This window comes from Pelodiscus sinensis, chromosome 19 (assembly GCF_049634645.1).
Source record: "Pelodiscus sinensis isolate JC-2024 chromosome 19, ASM4963464v1, whole genome shotgun sequence".
Lineage (NCBI taxonomy): Eukaryota > Metazoa > Chordata > Testudines > Trionychidae > Pelodiscus > Pelodiscus sinensis.
In genome coordinates this window covers 18092450-18109541 of record NC_134729.1, presented here as the reverse complement: position 1 = coordinate 18109541, position 17092 = coordinate 18092450, and the positions used below count along the sequence as shown (strand labels likewise).

Genomic DNA, 17092 nt, shown 5'->3' with positions numbered 1-17092 from the left:
TCTGACAGAGTCTAGGGACACCCTCCCTGCCCATCCTGGCTAATAGCTATTGATGGACCCAACCTCCATGAATTTATCTAGCTCTTTTTTGAACCCTATTAAGGTCCTGGTCTTCACAACATCCTCCAGCAAGGAGTTCCACAGGTCGACTGTGCTGTGTGTGAAGAAAATCTTCCTTCTATTTGCTCTAAACCTGCTGCCTGTTCATTTCCTTTGGTGACCCCTCTGGTCCTTGTGCTACGGGAACAAAGAAATAATTTTTCCTTTTTTTCTTTACACTTGTCATGGTTTTATTCCTGCTCCCCTAGCAGGGCCGAGAATCAGGGGAGAAGGTGAGACCCTAATGACCATCACGGGGAGCGACTCTCCAAAGCTGGGAGCTTCCCAGTCTGGGCACAATGAGCCTCTACAGAGTGAACGAAAGAGCTAAATTCCCTGAGGCAGGGGGAGGTGTAGCAGAGATATGTCCTCTGGGGGCAGAAATGGGGGCCCCAGAACATGTGGGGATCAGGGAGCTCTGCTAACCATTCACCTGATGCCGTGATCCCACACAGTGTGTTTACCAGAGGGCAAGGGCAGTAGCATTACCCCCTCCTGCCAACTACAGGGCCAATCCTGATGCCAAAGGGACATCGCACATGGGCGGCCGGGTGTATTTTATTAGAAGGTGGAGCCGTTGCTCCTTCCAGACGGTTTTGGGCACCGCCCGAAGCTCAGGGTTTGCAATACAGACAAATGCATCCCCTAGCTGATTAGCCGAGCACCCACAGGTGGTAGCCTGTGTTTCCTCTGGTGGTGCACATCAGTGGTGCATGTAACAAAATTGATTCTGCACACGCACTGAAAAAATTAGAGGGAACATTGCCGGCCATGCTCTGCTGGGAGGATTGGTCTGGCTGGCAGGGCAGGGGGACTTAGAGAAGTGATGTGTCTCAGCTGAGCTGTGCAACGGGCCATGTGCTGGCCCTGGGGCCAAGACCCTCCTGGGTGTGGCTGCTGCTGGCCGGGGTACCTCCCAGTAGCTAGTCCTGGGAGCAGGTGCGATGAGCCACTCCCCCCTCCTGTCCCCCAAGCTCTAGCTTCAGTCCCACCTGGCGAGGGGCAGCATGGGGCAGGGATGGCGCCTGCCCCCCACGTGACCCAGCTGTAGGGGGAGTGTGATGCACAGGGGGCCACAAGACACAAGCGCCCCCCGGGGTCCCGCCTCCTGCTTTCTGGCTGAGAGTCAGTGACGAGCCCCAGAGCAACTCAGGGCTGGCAGGGGTGTGTGGGGGGGACCCGCCCAGGCTGCAGCCCAGGTGCCCGGCTCAGAAGTACATGGAGCCCTCCTTGGCCGCCCGGTCGTACTCCTGGATCCGCGCCTTGATGTGGGCGAGTTTCTTCTTCAGGTACTCGCAGCGCTCCTGCTTCTTCAGGAAGGCGGGGTCCTGCCGGGATGAGGGGGTCCAGTGTCAGCATCGCCACCGGTGGCTCGGGGCTCCCCCCGCCTGCCCTGCCCTCGGTGTTCCCTACCCAGTGACCAGGGACCAAAGCAGGGAGCCGGGGCTGCAGAATTTGCCCCCTGCTCACCGGCCCTTCCACAAACCGCATGCCTACCCCTGCCGCTGGGGCCACAGGGCTCTAGGATCGGGCTGGGGTCGGGCAGGGCAGGGCGTAACTTGGTGGGGAAGGTTGCTGAAGGGGTGGAGCCTGGGTGGAAGGGGGCGGGGCATCGGTTGGAAGGGGCGGGGCGTGTCTTCCCCAGCTGGGCCTTCACCCGCCAGCCCTGACCCGAGCCATTGGCTGGGGAAGACCACAGCCCTTGTGCCCTGTTGTAAACCAGCCCAGGCAGACTAGAGTGGAGCCGGCACTAGCCCAACGCCAGCCAGGCAGCCAGCGTCCTCCATAGAGAATCCCCATTTACACCCTCACTTACACCCCGATGGCTCGGCCATCGCTCCAGGGCTCCGTAGCCGCATGCGCAGGAGCACCTGAGACCCCTCCACCCTGGGTGGCCAGGGGCCAGGTTTGTTTCGGAGAGTTCTTTAGCCACAGATGCCCTGAGCACTGTTCAAAAGGGGCTGCGGGCTGGGGAGCCGCTGGACACGTCCATGCAGCCCTTGGGGGAAACAGGGGGACTGTCCCTTGTGCAGACACCCCCATGCGAGTTTTAATCCAGGCCGTACAGCGTGCCCCTGCCGGTCCACCCATGATCCGCCGGCCCTCGGCGTGAATCCGGCCCCACGCCCAAACTCACCCTCCTTTTCTTCTTGTATTCCTTCCGGAGGCTGGCGACCCAGCTCCGTTCCTGTGGAGCACAAAGCAGCGGGTAAGGGAGAAGCGGAAATTCCTTTGCCCAGCAGAACTGGAAACATTTGGAACGGTCGGTCCCGGCAAACCCACGCTTGCTGGCCGGAGACGGGGCCCCGGGAATGCGGTGGCCAGCTCCTGTCATAAGCTGCCAGGCAGCGAGCCGGCGGCGGGACCCCACCAGCGCTCTGGGAGCAGACGGAGGATATGCAGGGGGTCTGGCAGGAGAACTTTGACCAGGGCCTGGCTGAGAAACGCGGCTGCTCCTTTGATCTGCCAGCTGATGCCGGCTGGGATCTCAGATCCTGGAAAAGCAGGGACTGTGTATCCCAGGAATAATAGAATCACAGAACACCAGGGCGGGCAGAGACCTAAGGGGTCACCGAGTCCAGCCCCCTGCCCAAAGCAGGACCCACCCCAACTCAATCATGCCAGCCAGGGCTTGGTCAAGCCAGGACGTCGAAACCTCCCCCAATGGAGATTCCACCCCCTCCCCAGGGATGCGTGTGCATGTGAGGGGGGAGGGGGAGACCCCGAAATCAAGCTTTGGTTGATGGATGCTCCAAGGAAGCATGGGAACAAAATTCATGGCTGGAGCAGGCCCCCGAAATGCCAGACTCTCATTAGCAGGGCCGTGCCAAATTCACCGCCGTGCAAAATGCACAGCGGACCGCACAGTGTGCAGCGGTGGTCAAAAAGGCAAATAGGATGCTAGGGATTATTAGGAAAGGGATAGAAAATAAGACCCAGAATATCTTACTGTCTCTGTATAAAACTATGGTACGCCCACATCTGGAATACTGTGTACAGATGTGGTCTCCTCACCTCAGAAAAGATATTTTGGCCTTGGAAAGGGTTCAGAAAAGGGCAACTAAAATGATGAGGGGTTTGGAACGGGTCCCATATGAGGAGAGGTTAAAGCGACTGGGACTTTTCAGTTTAGAAAAGAGGCGACTGAGGGGGGATAGGATAGAGGTCTATAAAATCATGAGTGGTGTGGAGAGGGCCGATAAAGAAAAGTTATTTATTAGTTCCCTAAATAGAAGAACTAGAGGACACCAAATGAAATTAATGGGTAGCAGGTTTAAAACTAATAAAAGAAAGTTCTTCTTCACACAGCGTGTAGTCAACCTGTGGAACTCCTTGCCAGAGGAGGCTGTGAAGGCTAGGACTATAATAGAGTTTACAGAGAAGCTAGATAATTTCATGGAGGTTAGGTCCATAAAAGGCTATTAGCCAGGGGATAAAATGGTGTCCTTGGCCTCTGTCTGTCAGAGGCTGGAGAGGGATGGCAGGAGACAAATCGCTTGATCATTGTCTTCAGTCCACTCTCTCTGGGGCACCTGGTGCTGGCCACTGTCGGCAGACAGGCTACTGGGCTAGATGGACCTTTGGTCTGACCCAGTACGGCCGTTCTTATGTTCTTATAACCGTGAAATCTGGTGTCCTCCAGTGAAATCTGGCCTCTCGCGTGCGTTTCCCCTACTCTGTGCAGATTGCTCGGGGGAGACCCACGTTCCTCAAACTGGGGGGTCTGACCCAAAAGGCAGCTGCGGGGGGATCACAAGGTTATTTTAGGAGGCTCGCCTGCCGTCAGTGCTGGGTAACAGTGCTTGGAATGGTGGCCGGATGCCCAGCTCTGAAGGCAGCAGCGGGGCAGAAATAAAGGTGGCGATGTCATAAACCGTGTTGCCCTTCCTTCTGTACGGCCACTTTCAGCGCTGTGGCCAGAGAGCAGCGGCTGCTGGCTAAGGGCCCAGCTTTGCCAGCAGCAGCGCAGAATTAAGGGTGACAATCCCATCACACCTGCTCCGTTCCCACCCAATCCCATCCCACCCCATCTGCGCTGCTGCTGGCGGTAACTCTGCCTTCAGAGCTGGAGTCCTGGCCAGCAGCCGCTGCTCACCAGCTGCCCAGCACCGAAAGCAATGTTGTTACCAAGGGTAGCAATCCCACAGCCCTTCTACAACACCCGGACATTTCAGATGGAAATCGACGAAATGCACCATTTTGCCCGTGAAAGTGACCAACGTGGACTGTGAATTGGGCAGGGCATTAGCAAAGTCACACGCACGCCGGCCCCTGCGCCGGCACCAGTGTAGCTCTGAGCCCAGGGTGGGGTGGGGCAGTGGTGTCTCTGATGCATCTAGCCTGACTCCTGTACCCGTCTACATTGCGTACCAGCTTCTGCTCCTTGGAAAAACCTGGAACTGCCTGTGCCAGCTCTGTTAGAAAGGGGCCTTCCAGGTTCTTCCTGTGGGTTGTTCCGGTCCCAGGTGGAAATGAGCTGAGACACAGCCACTCATTCCAGCAAACTTCCTCCTACCCCGAACCAGGCTGGATTGGAAGTTCCCCTGCCCGCCCGTCACACCCCTCGATCCCCACTCCAGCTGGCCAGCGCCTGCCCCCCTCTCGTCAGCGACTGACCTTCCTGCCGAGTGTGCCCTGCGGCAGCCCGTTCATCATGCTCTCCAGCTCCTTGAACTTCTGCAGCGCCAGCAGGACCTCACGGAAAAGTTCCTGGTACTCCGCGTACTGGTCGCTGAAGACGGCCTTGTACTTCTCTCTCTCTTCCGGGCAGCAGATCCCTGGGTACTTCCTACCCAACCCCAAGAGGTTGGGGGGGGGGAATTCTGTGCTAAGCGACGGTGGATGGCTCCGTGAATGGTGGGAAAGGGTTAACCCAAGGGGCGGGAGGGAATCGGGAGCTTATTAGGCAGGAAAATACCTGCAGAGCTGGGGGGCGCTTGGAGATTTTGGGAGTTACAGTTGTGTCTAGAGGCTCAGGGCTTCCCGGTGTCAGACACACAGGGAGGGACCCGGCCCCAAAGAGTTCCGGGTCTATGTAGACACAGGAAAGCTCATTCTCCTGCTGGGGAACAGGTCCAGAGGGATGTCAAGGTCACCCAGAGAGCCCATGACGGAGACAGGCCTTGGATCAGAGATCCTGAGTCCCTGGCCAGTGCCTTAGCCATCGGGATGGAGAGCAGGTTTCCCTGTAAGCTAAGCACCCAGGGGAGAATCAGGTTCTGCCCAGCTGATTAGCAGAGCGCCCACAGCAGGCAGCCTGCGTGTCTATTGGTGGTGCACATCCACACACACGGTGGTGCACAGAACAAAATTCATTCCACACAAAGGTGGAAAATATTAGAGGAAATATTGATGCCCAGTGGGCGTCTTTTCAGCCACCCGCATGCAGCTCTGAGCCAGTCTCCGCCGCCAGGGGCGGGTTGTAACTTACGCCACATAGTCGGGGATGACGTGTGGCTTTGGGGTGTGTCCCGCTGGGATGGAGCAACCCAAGATCCCCGGCACTTCGTCCTTCTCCGAGAACCTCGGCTGCTGGGCGAGCTGCCCCGGACGGCCCCCTGAAGCCAGCACCTCGTCCTGGAAGACGATCCGCCTGGGTCTGGAGTGCAGGAGGATGGGGTTGGGCTTAAAGAGACAGAGGGGCATGAGGCTCGGCAGCAAAGCAACAACTCATGTGGGGACTGAACCCAGGACCTCAAAGAGTGAGCTACCAACTGGCTCCGACCACCGGAGCCCACCGCCTAGAGCAGCCGCCAATCACTACATAAGAACATCAGAACGGCCACACTGGGTCAGACCAAAGGTCCATCCAGCCCAGTGTCCTGTCTGGCGACAGCAGCCAATGCCAGGTGCCCCAGAGGGAGTGAACAGAACAGGGAATCATTATGTGATCCCTTTCCTGCCATCCATTTCCCGACAGAGGCTAGGGATACGATTCCTACCCATCCCGACTAATAGCCATTGATGAACCCAACCTCCCTGAATGTATCTAGCTCTTTTTTGAACTCTGTTAAAGTCCTGGCCTTCATGACATCCTCTGGCGAGGAGTTCCACAGGTTAACTGTACGCCGTGTGAAGAAAAACTTCCTTTTGTTTGTTTCAAACTTTTCCTTATTCACTTTCTCCACACTGGTCATGATGTGATAGACCTGTGTCATATCTCCCTTAGTCTCCTCTTTTCTAAGATGAAAAGTCCCCGTCTTTTGAATCTCTCTACTTAACGCCAGCCGTTCCAAACCTCTTATCATTCGAAGTAGGAATAAGAGATCCTCCGGAAAAGGGCTTTATTCCGGAGGATCGCGCCAGTCTAGACGCTTTTTTCCGGCTTTTCCCCAAGCCGGAAAAAAAGCGGCGGACGTGTTTATTTAAATCCGCGGGGGATATTTAAATCCCCCGCGGATTTCCCTATTCTGACTTACCTGATTTGCATCCCTTTTCCGGAATTTGGGGCCAGTCTAGACATAGCCCTAGTGTCTTGCTCACGGTCACCCAGGGGGCCCGTGACAGAGGCAGGCCCAGGACCAATCTCTGGGCATGGCTTAGCCACTGGTGGGGGACTCTGCCTTGGGGAGGCTTAGCCCCCTCTCCGCTGCCCCACGCAGCCCTCTCCAGATCCTACGGGGTTAATCCCGGAGCCCTCGCTAGAACCACCATCCTCTCCAACTGTTGGTTTGCCCCCCAGCTCTCTAGGTCTCTCCGCCACAGTCGTCCCCCCCCCCCCGCCCAATGCAACTGTGCATGGGGCGAGGGGGGATGGACAGGTGAGCCACGGCCCTGGTGCCCTTTTCCACCGGCTAGCCAGGCGTGTGCCCCCCCAGAGTTGCTCCCCAGCACCAAGACCCTCTTGCAGGCCCAGGGGAGGGGCGAGCGGTGGGCAGGCTGGATGAGGGAGGGGGCGTGTCAAAAGCAAAAGGGGGCGTGTCAAAAGCCAAAGGGGGCGTGGCTTAGGCGGGGCTGTATGCCCCCCTCCGGGCCTTCAACGCAGAGTGTGGTTTGAGCAAGGGGCCCCCACAGCCCACCCAACGCCTCCCCTCCTGCACGGGGGCCACTCCTCCCTCCAGCCAAGAGCAGGCGGTGGGTCTTGGGGGTCCGGGATGGGGGCCGCGGAGCCACGGAGCTGCCCCCCCCCGCGGTGGGCCAGGCCTCACCAGCGCCGCCCAAGCCTGCCGCAGCCTCCTCGCCCTCTCGTGCCTCCACATCTTCAGGCAGACCAGCGCCCCGGCCAGGTAGAGCAGCGTGGTGAGGACGAGGCAGGCGATGGCCGCCACCTGGCCCCCCTCCACCCGGCAGGCGGCAGCGACGAGCGGGTTGCCGGCGAAGAGGGAGTAGCACAGGCCCCCCCGGTTCACGTCGTTGACGTAGACCAAGGCCGCGGCCAGGTAGAGGAGGAACAGGAGGAGGTTGAGGCCAAACTCCGCCAGGGGCCACCAGCGGGAGTCGAGGAGGATGGTCCGATAGTACATGGTGACGCCCAGCCCCAAGAGGATCACCGTGACCAGCCACGCCAAGCTGGCCACCACCAGCACGAAGGGGGTCATGGGGCCGTAATAATTGTACCCGCCAAAGAGGCCGTCGGACAGCAGCCCCCCCCCGTACAGGTTGTACCACTGATAGTCCTTCTGGATGTAGGCGCAGGCACAGGCGAAGGCCATGCCGCCAAAGAGAAGCTCCAGACCAGCCAGCAGCCGGAGGAGGCCTGGCCAGGACTTCATGTAGGAGTACTTGCGGTTGTAGGCCTCCAGCTTCTCCTCGTAGCTCGGCGAGGCGGGCTGGGGCTGCCGGCTCTTGGGAGGAGCCCCCGCGGCCTCCTGGTTGGACTCGGAAGGGACAGACCAGGAGGGTTCCTGGAAACCGCTGCTGGAGCTGCCGGCGGGCCAGCAGCGACCCAGCACGGGACTGGCGGGCGGGGAGAGCCGGTCGCCGGCCTCGGGGTAGGGCAGCGGCAGGAACGGCGCCGGCTCCCGCCGCCACCTGTGGAAAAAGTCCTTCCACGACTGGGGGATGAAACGCCGGACGGGCCTCAAGGAAGAGGCCGCCTGGCTCTCCGAGCGATGGGGGACGTCCCCGAGGGGCGGCAGGGCGGGCAGGGCAGGTGGGGCGGGCGGGGCAGGCTCCTGGGAGGAGAAACTGAAGGAGTCCGACACGCCGCTCTTGGGCAGGTCGGACCTGCCGGATGCCCGATTCCAGCATGGCCACATGGGCTCGGCGGAGGTTAGCGGGTCTCCGTCGGGCTCCACGACGGGCCGCCTCTTCTCGCTGGAGGAGGTGGGATCCGCCATGTGCCCAAGGAGTCCCCGCATCTCACGCCTCTCCCTGCGCGGGGGTCCGGGGGAAGCTCTCCGCTCTGCAGTCCGGCCGGGCTCTGTGGGCGCTGGGGAGAAGAAACGCGGACAAGTTACCGGGCTCTTCACTACCAGCCCCTTTGTTTAGTCGTTAAGTCGGCAAATACAATTCTCTGGACGTGAGCTGCCACGTTGCCTATTCCTTGGCTGGCTTGGTCCTTAGCCCCTGGCCTCTTTGTCCTCTGAGGGGCAGTGTGGTCTAAGAACACAAGAACATCCACACTGGGTCACACCAAAGGCCCATCTCACCCAGTGTCCTGTCTGCCAACAGTGGCCAATGCCAGATGCCCCAGAGGGAAGGAACAGAACAGGAAATCCTCACGTGATATCTCCCCTGTCACCCACCTCCAGGCAAACAGAGGCTTGGGACACCATTCCTACCCACCCTGGCTCTTTTTGGAACCCTGTTAAAGTCCTGGCCTTCACCACATCCTCTGGCGAGGAGTTCCACAGGTTGACTGTGCGCTGAGTGAAGAAAAGCTTCCTTTGGTTTGTTTTAAATCTGATGCCTACCCCTTTCATTGGGTGACCCCTAGTTCTTATACTGTGGGAATAAGTCAATAACTTTTCCTTATTCACTTTCTCCACACTTGTCATGATTTTATAGACCTCTAGCATATCCTACCCCCTTAGTCTATGGCTAGGGCCCAGCCAGTGGCCCCAGCCCTGCGCCTTGGCCCTGGGCAAGTCACTGCCCGTTGGAGTACTTCGCTAGCCCGCTCTTCTCTGGTTAGACCGAGCCCTTAAGGGCAGAGCCGGCCTCACACTGAGGCCCTGCAGCACCACGGGGCTGTGGTCTCAGGGTGCACACTGGAGCGGTTCCAGAGCTGGGCTTAGAACCCACAACGCTCCCGCTCCCACCACAAATCCGTCTCCTCCCACCGTGCCTTGGGCCCGCGGCTCGTTCCCCAGCCATCACCGTGGCACCCAGGGAGCTATCCGATTGGCTGGTGGAGCTGTCGCTCCGGCTCTGCCCCTCCAGTCAGGCCTTCCTGTTGACTCAAGAGAGAATTTCTCGGCTGCTCGGGACTGTGCTCAGTGCATCGCCCAAGCCCCGAGAGCGGCACAGCCCCCAAAGCAACGAGACAGCGCAGCTGTGGGCTGGCCCCTGAGCCCCCCAAGAGCCGCCGGTTCAGAAAGAACGTCCATAGCCAAACGGCGCGCCGGCACGCCTCACAAGATCCCCGCCCTCCTCTAGGCAGCTGGGTCTGTTGCATCGCCCACCCATCGGGGGCACCTGGGTTCGGCTGGCTCTGGGGTGGAGACGTGGCTTTTCCCTGCGGACAGCCAGAACAGCCAGCCAGGCCAGGTGGGGTCCAGAGACCCAGGTTTCTTAGCAGCACACAACATCCGAGGGCTATCAACTTCACACGGCCGGCCCGGCTGCCTTCTAAAACCTGGCCAACGCCACCAGCAGGCTTACGGCCGACTTAAAGGGATACGACCGCTGCAACAGCTAGCCCCACGCGGTGCCGAATAGCACCCCCACGGAGAAAGGACACTAACGAGCCACATCCAGAAAGTCTCAGAGGGACAGCTGTCAGTCTGTAACTTTAAAAACCAAGTCGTCCTGTGGCGTCTTAGAGACAAATACAAATATAAATAGAGAGAGAGCATGGATTTCAAAGTAGCCATTTTTCTCCAAAGGGTTTTCACCAGCCAATTACAGAGAGAGAGAGAGAGTGCGAAATTGACATTCGTCTGCAAATTTGCCACCATTTCCCTAGGCTTGAACAAAGACATTAACTGGATGTCACACTATAAAGACCTTAACACCTTGTTTTTTCCTCTAAAGCAAAGCACAGGACACTTTCAGCCTGCTTAATTAATCTCATTAGCACCAGACCTGCAATTGACAGGTACCTTTTTTTTTTTGTTATAACTTGGTTTCTGTTATTTCTACTCCAGCTCATTATCTGAGGAAGTGAGTTTTGTCCACAAAAGCCCATGATCCTATCTACATATTTTGTTAGTCTTTAAAGTGCTACCAGACTATTGGTTGTTTTTGAAGTTTATCCTGTACAGACTCACTCGGCTACCCCCTGACGCGTTTATATATTTTTTTTGTTAGTCTCTCAGGGTATGTCTACACTACCACCCTAGTTTGAACTAGTGTAGACATACCCTAAGGTAGCCCTGGAGCACTCATTGGGTTTCAAGTCACAAACTCACATGGCCGCCCCTCTGAACAATATATAGAATCATGAGCTTTCATGGGGCAAACGCACGTCAAGTTGGGTGTCTGACCTCCAGAGGGGACAACGCCTTTGGCTGGATTGAGGGGATTGACTTGGGAGGACCTCACAGCATGAACCTCTGCTTGTTGAGCTGAAAGATAGTCCGTCTGCCCACCGAGACTTTGCTCTGCCAGAGGGGACAGAGAGACTTACCCCACAGAAGCTCCGAGTTCCTGGTTCTTATCCCGGAAGGACCTGGGAGCGTTCACGCTGGAAAACAAGAATTCTTGGGGGTTTTCCAGATGGGGAAAAAAACCCTCAAGAGCTCTGAAAAATGTGCATTCCCTCCCCACATAAACAGGAGTGAGTGAGATGCCCCACACACACCCAGGATCGCCCCACGGCCAAGGCACTCAGCTGGATGAGCAAGGACTTGAGAGTCCCACGCTGCCGCCCCAGGTGAGTCCCGGCCCCTCGGCTGCCCCAGAGGAACGGACCGATGTCTTTCCACCCGGCCTGTCTCTGAGACAAATTGGCATTTGCCAGTGGAAAAAAAATGGCATTGAAATCGGCCCTAGCGAGTGGGACTCTCATCGGTTTTGGGGTGGGGAACCTCAGGCCCGGGGGCTGGCTGTTCCCCCCGGCTTGCCTGGATCCAGCCCCTGAGGCTGAGGGCTTCCCCCCAGCATTGGGGAACCGTTGTTGTTGCTCCCACTCTGAGCTTCCCGTCCCACCCAGCCCCCGCACCACCACTTCGCCCCTGCCCCCTACCTCCTAGGCAGACCCCTCACTTCCAGCCTGCTCCTCCTGCCCAGACCTTGCACCCCCCCACTCCACTCTAGCCTCCCAGACCCCCTGCTCCCTCCCACCCAGACCCCACACTCAAGCCTGCTTCCAGCAGCCCCGAGCCCCTCGTTTTTGTCCCCACCCCCGAGCACAAGGGCCCCCACAAAATCTACTACCCCAGGCCCCCCTAGGCACGGGTGTGCGAGGGGAATGGGGGACCGTCTCTCTGCTTCCCACTCGGGGGCCACGTCAGGGTTGGGCGCCTGCGGCCCCCGACTCATTTTTTCACCAGCCCCCCCGCCCCAAAACAGGGTCCCCTCCCCTGCAGGCAAAGCCAGCTGCCACCGCCCTGCCTTACCCCGGAATGCAGGAAGGGGCCGTGGAGCCGCACAGCCCTCGGCCAAGCCGGACCAGCGGAGAGCAGCGCCCCCGGCCTGCAGCCACGCCCCGGCTCCTTCCTGCTCCCAGCAGGAATCGGCAACGAGTCCGCCCGGGTGGGTCCCAGGGCAGGAGCCGTCTGGCTGCCCCAGCAGCGGGTCTCTCCGGCCTGCGGAGAGGGGAAGTCCAGGGCTAATCCCCGGGCCGGCAAACGGAGCACGGCGGGAGCCGTCACCCGCCCTTCCCCTGCGGGCGCCCGGGCAGCAGGGGATGGCGGCTCAAGTCGGGGCCCCCCCCTTCACTCCTTTTGGGAAAGTGGGGGGGGGGCAGGCGGCCGGCCCAGCTGCTCGCTCTGCGGCGTTATTCGCCTCCAAGGGAAAACAGCGAGTTAAACATTAACTGTGCCCGCCGGCGGGCAGAGCCCTTGTGCCGCTAAGCTCCACCCTGCGGGGGGGGGGGTGCTCTCATGCCCCCCCCGACAGGCGCCCCCTGCTTTCTTGCCCGCCGGCCGGGACGGAGTGACTGCCAGCCAATAGACCGTCTGCCGCAGCTCTGTGCCTGCCAACACGGCCTGGGGGGCGCCAGCAGGATCCGAGCCCCTGATCTTCCGCAGCCCAGCACAGAGCTCTCCCAAGGGAGCGACTCCACGGCTGCACGGCAGTAGTAGGCTAGGGCAGCGGGAGGCCAGGAGCAGGGTGATGGCTGCTCTCCACGGGCTGGACTCGCCCGAGTCCCCGCCCTGCCAGCAGCTCCTGGTTTGCCTTGAAATCAAAGGGCCGAGGCCTGGGCGGGGGAGGCAGAAGGGGCCATGTCCTCCACGATCTAACCACTAGGGCCTCCCCCCCCCCACAACAGCACAAAGGGCCTTGCTGCACCCCACAGCAGCCAGAGACCAAATTCAGAGCAATGTTCAGAGAAAAGGGGGGATTGAATTGTAAGAAGTCCAGGGCCAATGAAACAGCCCGGGAGCAACCCAGGACAAGTAACTCGGATGAGCAAGGGGGGAGCTGATCACACCGGTCACAGGGTGTCGCGTTGCAGCAGCAGGCAGCAGCTGCCTCCCCCTGCAGTTCACACCCGGCCCATCCTGTGCTCCGAGCCTCTCTCCTTGCAAGGGGGGGGCAGCTCCCTACCCCCACTGGGGCCGGAGCCCGGACCAGCTCTCAGCAGCCGGGTGCTCACCCCAGGAGCCAGGGCCCCAGAGTCTGTGCCTGGCCCTTGCCCCAGGGCGCCAGTTATTGCTGAAGCAGAATAAAGGTGCTTCCTTGTCCCGTAGGAGTCAGCACCCCGGTGCCCACCGGCAGCAGGTCGGTGCCAGGGGCTGGGTGCAGTCCATCGCCTGCCCCACGGCCCCACGGCGCTCCCAGCCTCGCTGGGCAGAGGCGCCCTGCACAAGCCATCCTTTGGGTCCCAATTAGGGGCTACATAAGAAGGACATGTACCCAGCGCCTGCTGTCCATTGCTACTAGCCCGGGTGCTTTGGTCTGGATGGTCCAGCGCCCCCCCATTTCCTGGGGGAGCTCTAGGTTAGATATTAGGGAAAACTATTTCCCTAGGGCTGTGTCTACACTGGCGCCATCTTGCACAGAAGCGGCCGCACTTGCGCGAAAACTTGCTGCCTGTCTACACTGGCCGCGTGTTCTTGCACAAGTCAACTGACGTTCCAATGTGTGACATCAGGGCTTCGTGCGCCGGAACTTCTTGCTCCCGCTCAGGAATAAGCCCTTTGGCGCAACTGTTCTTGCGCAAGAGGCCAGTGTAGACAGGCAACGTGAATTTCTTGCGCAAGAAAGTCCTGTGGTTAAAATGGCCATCGGAGCTTTCTTGCGCAAGAGAGCGTCTCCACTGGCACGGATGCTCTTGCGCAAACGCACATGCCAGGGTAGACGCTGTCTTCTGGAAGCGTTTTTGCAGAAGAACTCTTCCGCTACAGAGTTTGCTACGTCTAGACAGGCATGATTTTCCGGAAATGCTTTTAACGGAAAAGTTTTCCGTTAAAAGCATTTTCGGAACAGAGCGTCTAGATTGGCAGGGACGCTTTTCCGCAAAAGCACTTTTTGTGGAAAAGCATCCGTGGCCAATCTAGATGCACTTTTGCGCAAAAAAGCCCCGATCGCCATTTTCGTGATTGGGGCTTTTTTGCGTAAAACAAATCTGAGCTGTCTACACTGGCCCTTTTGCGCAAAAGTTTTGCGGAAAAGGGACTTTTGCCTGAACGGGAGCAGCATAGTATTTCCGCAAGAAGCACTGATTTCGTACAGTAGGAAGTCAGTGATTTTGTGGAAATTCAAGCGGCCAGTGTAGACAGCTGGCAAGTTTTTCCGGAAAAGCGGCTGATTTTCCGGAAAAACTGGCCAGTTTAGACACAGCCTTTTTGCGTAAGAACGCGCCAGTGTAGACGTAGCCTAGGAGGGTGGGGAAGCACTTGGATGGGTTCCCTGTGATTGCTTTGCACTGCGCTAGCCCCGGGGTGTCCCAGTGCGGGAGCGGCACCCAAGTGCTGAACAGAAAATTCCAAGAAACTGCCCCATCTCCATCGCCCGTCCAGTCTACACCGGATTAGCTCAGCAGTGCCCACCCCCATGGGCAGGTTCCTCCGGCCCCTCCTGCCGAGCTACTGGGGAGAATCCAGCCCTGACAGGGAGCAGGGACAAGAGGAAGAGGGGGTCCCCCGAGAGTGCTGGCCCGGTGGGTTACCCAGAGCTGTCTGGATCCGGATCGCGCTGGGGTCGGGTGGGTTTCTTTGCTCGGGATCAAGCCCCGGGCCACGGGAGAGGACGAGGGAGGGGCCGAGGGTCTGTCAAGAGCAGCTGGGAGCTTGGTAGACACCCCGCTAAAGCCCTGCAGAGTTTGGACCCTGCACCATCTTGCAGGACTGGCCCGGCCAGGCCGGCTGAGCGAGCCCAGACGACATAGGAGCAGGTAGGGGGTTGTGTGCGGGGCCCCAGCTGGGTTTTCCCTGAGTCCACAGCCTCCCGTGTGTGGGCGCTGTGACGGCGCAGGGGGGCTGTCTGCTCTGTGACCCGGGGTTCCTCTGTGCTGGGATGTGCAATTCCCACCGACTCCCCCACATGTGGATTGGCCCAGAAACCTAGTCCCAGCCTGAGCAGATAACAAGGCTCTTCCCAGGGGGAGAGACAAAGGAAGGGAGCTGGAGACAGACACCTGGCTGGGGGGCAGGGCCTGGGAGCTGGGCAGTTTTGGGGCTGGGAAAACGTGAAGAGAGGAGACTCAGCTGAGTACTGAGGGACCCCTCCTCCAAGGGGTCTGAGGGTGCCCGGCCCTGACTCCTGTAACCACATCACGGCTGTGCTGTGCTGTATCCTGGAGAAGCAATAAACCCCCCTCTATTCTACTGGCTGGCGGAGTCTCAGCTTGCTGTGGATGGGGGTGCAGGATTGGTGGGTACCCGCCACAGGTGCCTACGCCCCCAAAGTCTCAAAGCAGAAACCATCATTGGGGGGCCGTGTGCCGCCTCCCGGTGGGCAGCTGAGGAGCGAGCGAGCGAAATGCCAGAAATCACAGCACCGCCCCCGCACTGCGTCGGCAATTGAGACCCCGGGCCGGGAGGGGCTGTCCTCGCTGCTTTTCAAAAGGGGGAAACTGAGGCACGGGGCAGGGAAGGGAGTTTTTGAAGGTCCCACGGACACCCAGCTCCGCCGGTGCCCCTCAGCCCCCTCTGCCTCTGTCGCGTGGGTCCTAGTTCATTTAGCCAGGGGGAGGCGGGGACGTGCCCAGCCCCCTGCCCTCAGAAGCAGCGGGGCACGTCCGGCTTGGCGCTGTCTCCCAGCAGAGCCGAGGTGGCAGGTTGATGGATGAGGCCGGGAGCTCGCAGGCTGGAGCCATAATGGGCCGGGGAAGTGCCGGGGCTCCGGGGCAGGCGGCAGAGGGTGATGGACGGGCCAGGCTGGGTGTGTGGGGGGGGGGCGGATTGCGACAGAACAGCTGCTGCCTCAGCCCTCGCTTAGCAGCCGAAGTTCATTTCACGCCTCACGGGGCGCGTGGCAGGAGCATTTGTCAGAGGCCACGGAAATAAAACAAACCCGGCCACGCTGAACGCCCCTCCCCCGCGGCCTCCGGGGGGGGCTTGGGCCTGGCTTAGAGGGGGAGGATCGGCCCCAGAACATCTCCTGGGGCCTCCAGCCTCCGGCACCTGCTCTAGCGTTAACCCCCCCCCCCCGGCTCAGGGGTTAATTTGGGGGGGTCGGTAGCTGAGCTGCCTGGGGGATTTTAGGTAGCGCTGGCAAGCGATTAAAAACATGAATCCCGACGAATCGCGCAATTAAACGAGAACAAGGATACAGTCCTGCCGACGGAAATATGTGGGGGGGTTTTCTACATTTACATCCCCCCCACCCTGCCCTAACCCAGTGCCCATGCCCTTCCCCAGAGCAAGGCCCCCCCGCAGTCCCCCGCTGTAACCCAGTGCACCCACCCCTCCCCCAAAGCCAGGCCCCCCTGGATCCCTCCTAACCCAGCGCACCCACCCCTCCCCCAGAGCCAGGCCCCCCCGGAGCCCCCCTAACCCAGCGCACCCACCCCTCCCCCAGAGCAAGGCCCCCCCGGCCCCCCGCTGTAACCCAGTGCACCCACCCCTCCCCCAGAGCCAGGCCCCCCCGGATCCCTCCTAACCCAGCACACCCACCCCTCCCCCAGAGCCAGGCCCCCCCGGACCCCCCCTAACCCAGCGCACCCACCCCTCCCCCAGAGCCAGGCCCCCCCGGCCCCCCGCTGTAACCCAGTGCACCCACCCCTCCCCCAGAGCAAGGCCCCCCCCGGCCCCCTGCTCTAACCCAGTGCACCCACCCCTCCCCCAGAGCAAGGCCCCCCCCGGCCCCCCGCTGTAACCCAGTGCACCCACCCCTCCCCCAGAGCCAGGCCCCCCCGACCCCCCGCTGTAACCCAGTGCACCCACCCCTCCCCCAGAGCAAGGCCCCCCCCGGCACCCCGCTCTAACCCAGTGCACCCACCCCTCCCACAGAGCCAGGCCCCCCCGCCCCCCCCCCCCCCGTGCTAACCCAGCGCGCCCACCCCTGTGCAATAGACACTCACTGGTGAGTTAGGTTATGTCTACACTACCGGGTTATTTCTAAATAAGTTATTCCAAAATAATAACTCCCCAAATAACTATTTATTCCTCTTGGGGGCATCTACATAGCACCCGAAACTCAAAATAACGTCGTAATTGGAGCAAATTGTGTATCTTATTTGGATTGTATTTCAAAATAGCTTCTTTTGAAATTTGGCACGTCTACACAGCGCTAAATTTTGAACTCACATGCTATTTTGAGAAGAAGAGTTACAGGGAGA

At 59.7% G+C, this 17092-nt stretch overlaps 1 protein-coding gene across 7 annotated transcripts; it reads right to left on the bottom strand.

The window, feature by feature from the left end:
- Window positions 1–254: 254 nt before the first annotated feature.
- Window positions 255–11894, bottom strand: OCEL1 (occludin/ELL domain containing 1). Of its 7 annotated transcripts, XM_075902766.1 has the most exons (8): window positions 11006–11105; window positions 10832–10888; window positions 9329–9433; window positions 7248–8470; window positions 5531–5724; window positions 4717–4888; window positions 2237–2287; window positions 255–1427 (listed from the first exon to the last, which is right to left on the bottom strand). In XM_075902766.1, exons 4-8 carry the CDS (start codon window positions 8397–8399, stop codon window positions 1308–1310), a joined length of 1689 nt encoding a protein of 562 aa, XP_075758881.1. In that variant the 5' UTR covers window positions 8400–8470; window positions 9329–9433; window positions 10832–10888; window positions 11006–11105; the 3' UTR covers window positions 255–1307. The 7 variants fall into 7 exon arrangements, 6 of the variants coding, with proteins under 6 accessions (XP_075758881.1, XP_075758882.1, XP_075758883.1 ...); XM_075902767.1 differs by lacking the exons at window positions 9329–9433; window positions 11006–11105 and adding an exon at window positions 11763–11820; XM_075902768.1 differs by lacking the exon at window positions 9329–9433.
- Window positions 11895–17092: the final 5198 nt, after the last annotated feature.

Coding starts and splice junctions, on each gene's coding strand:
- OCEL1 (XM_075902765.1), bottom strand. CDS start 8,399: ATGCGGGGACTCCTTGGGCACATGGCGGATCCCACCTCCTCCAGCGAG. Junction 4,889..5,530: donor GTCATCCCCGACTATGTGGC/GTAAGTTACAAC, acceptor GGGGTTGGGTAG/GAAGTACCCAGGGATCTGCT. Junction 2,288..4,716: donor AGGGCACACTCGGCAGGAAG/GTCAGTCGCTGA, acceptor TGTGCTCCACAG/GAACGGAGCTGGGTCGCCAG.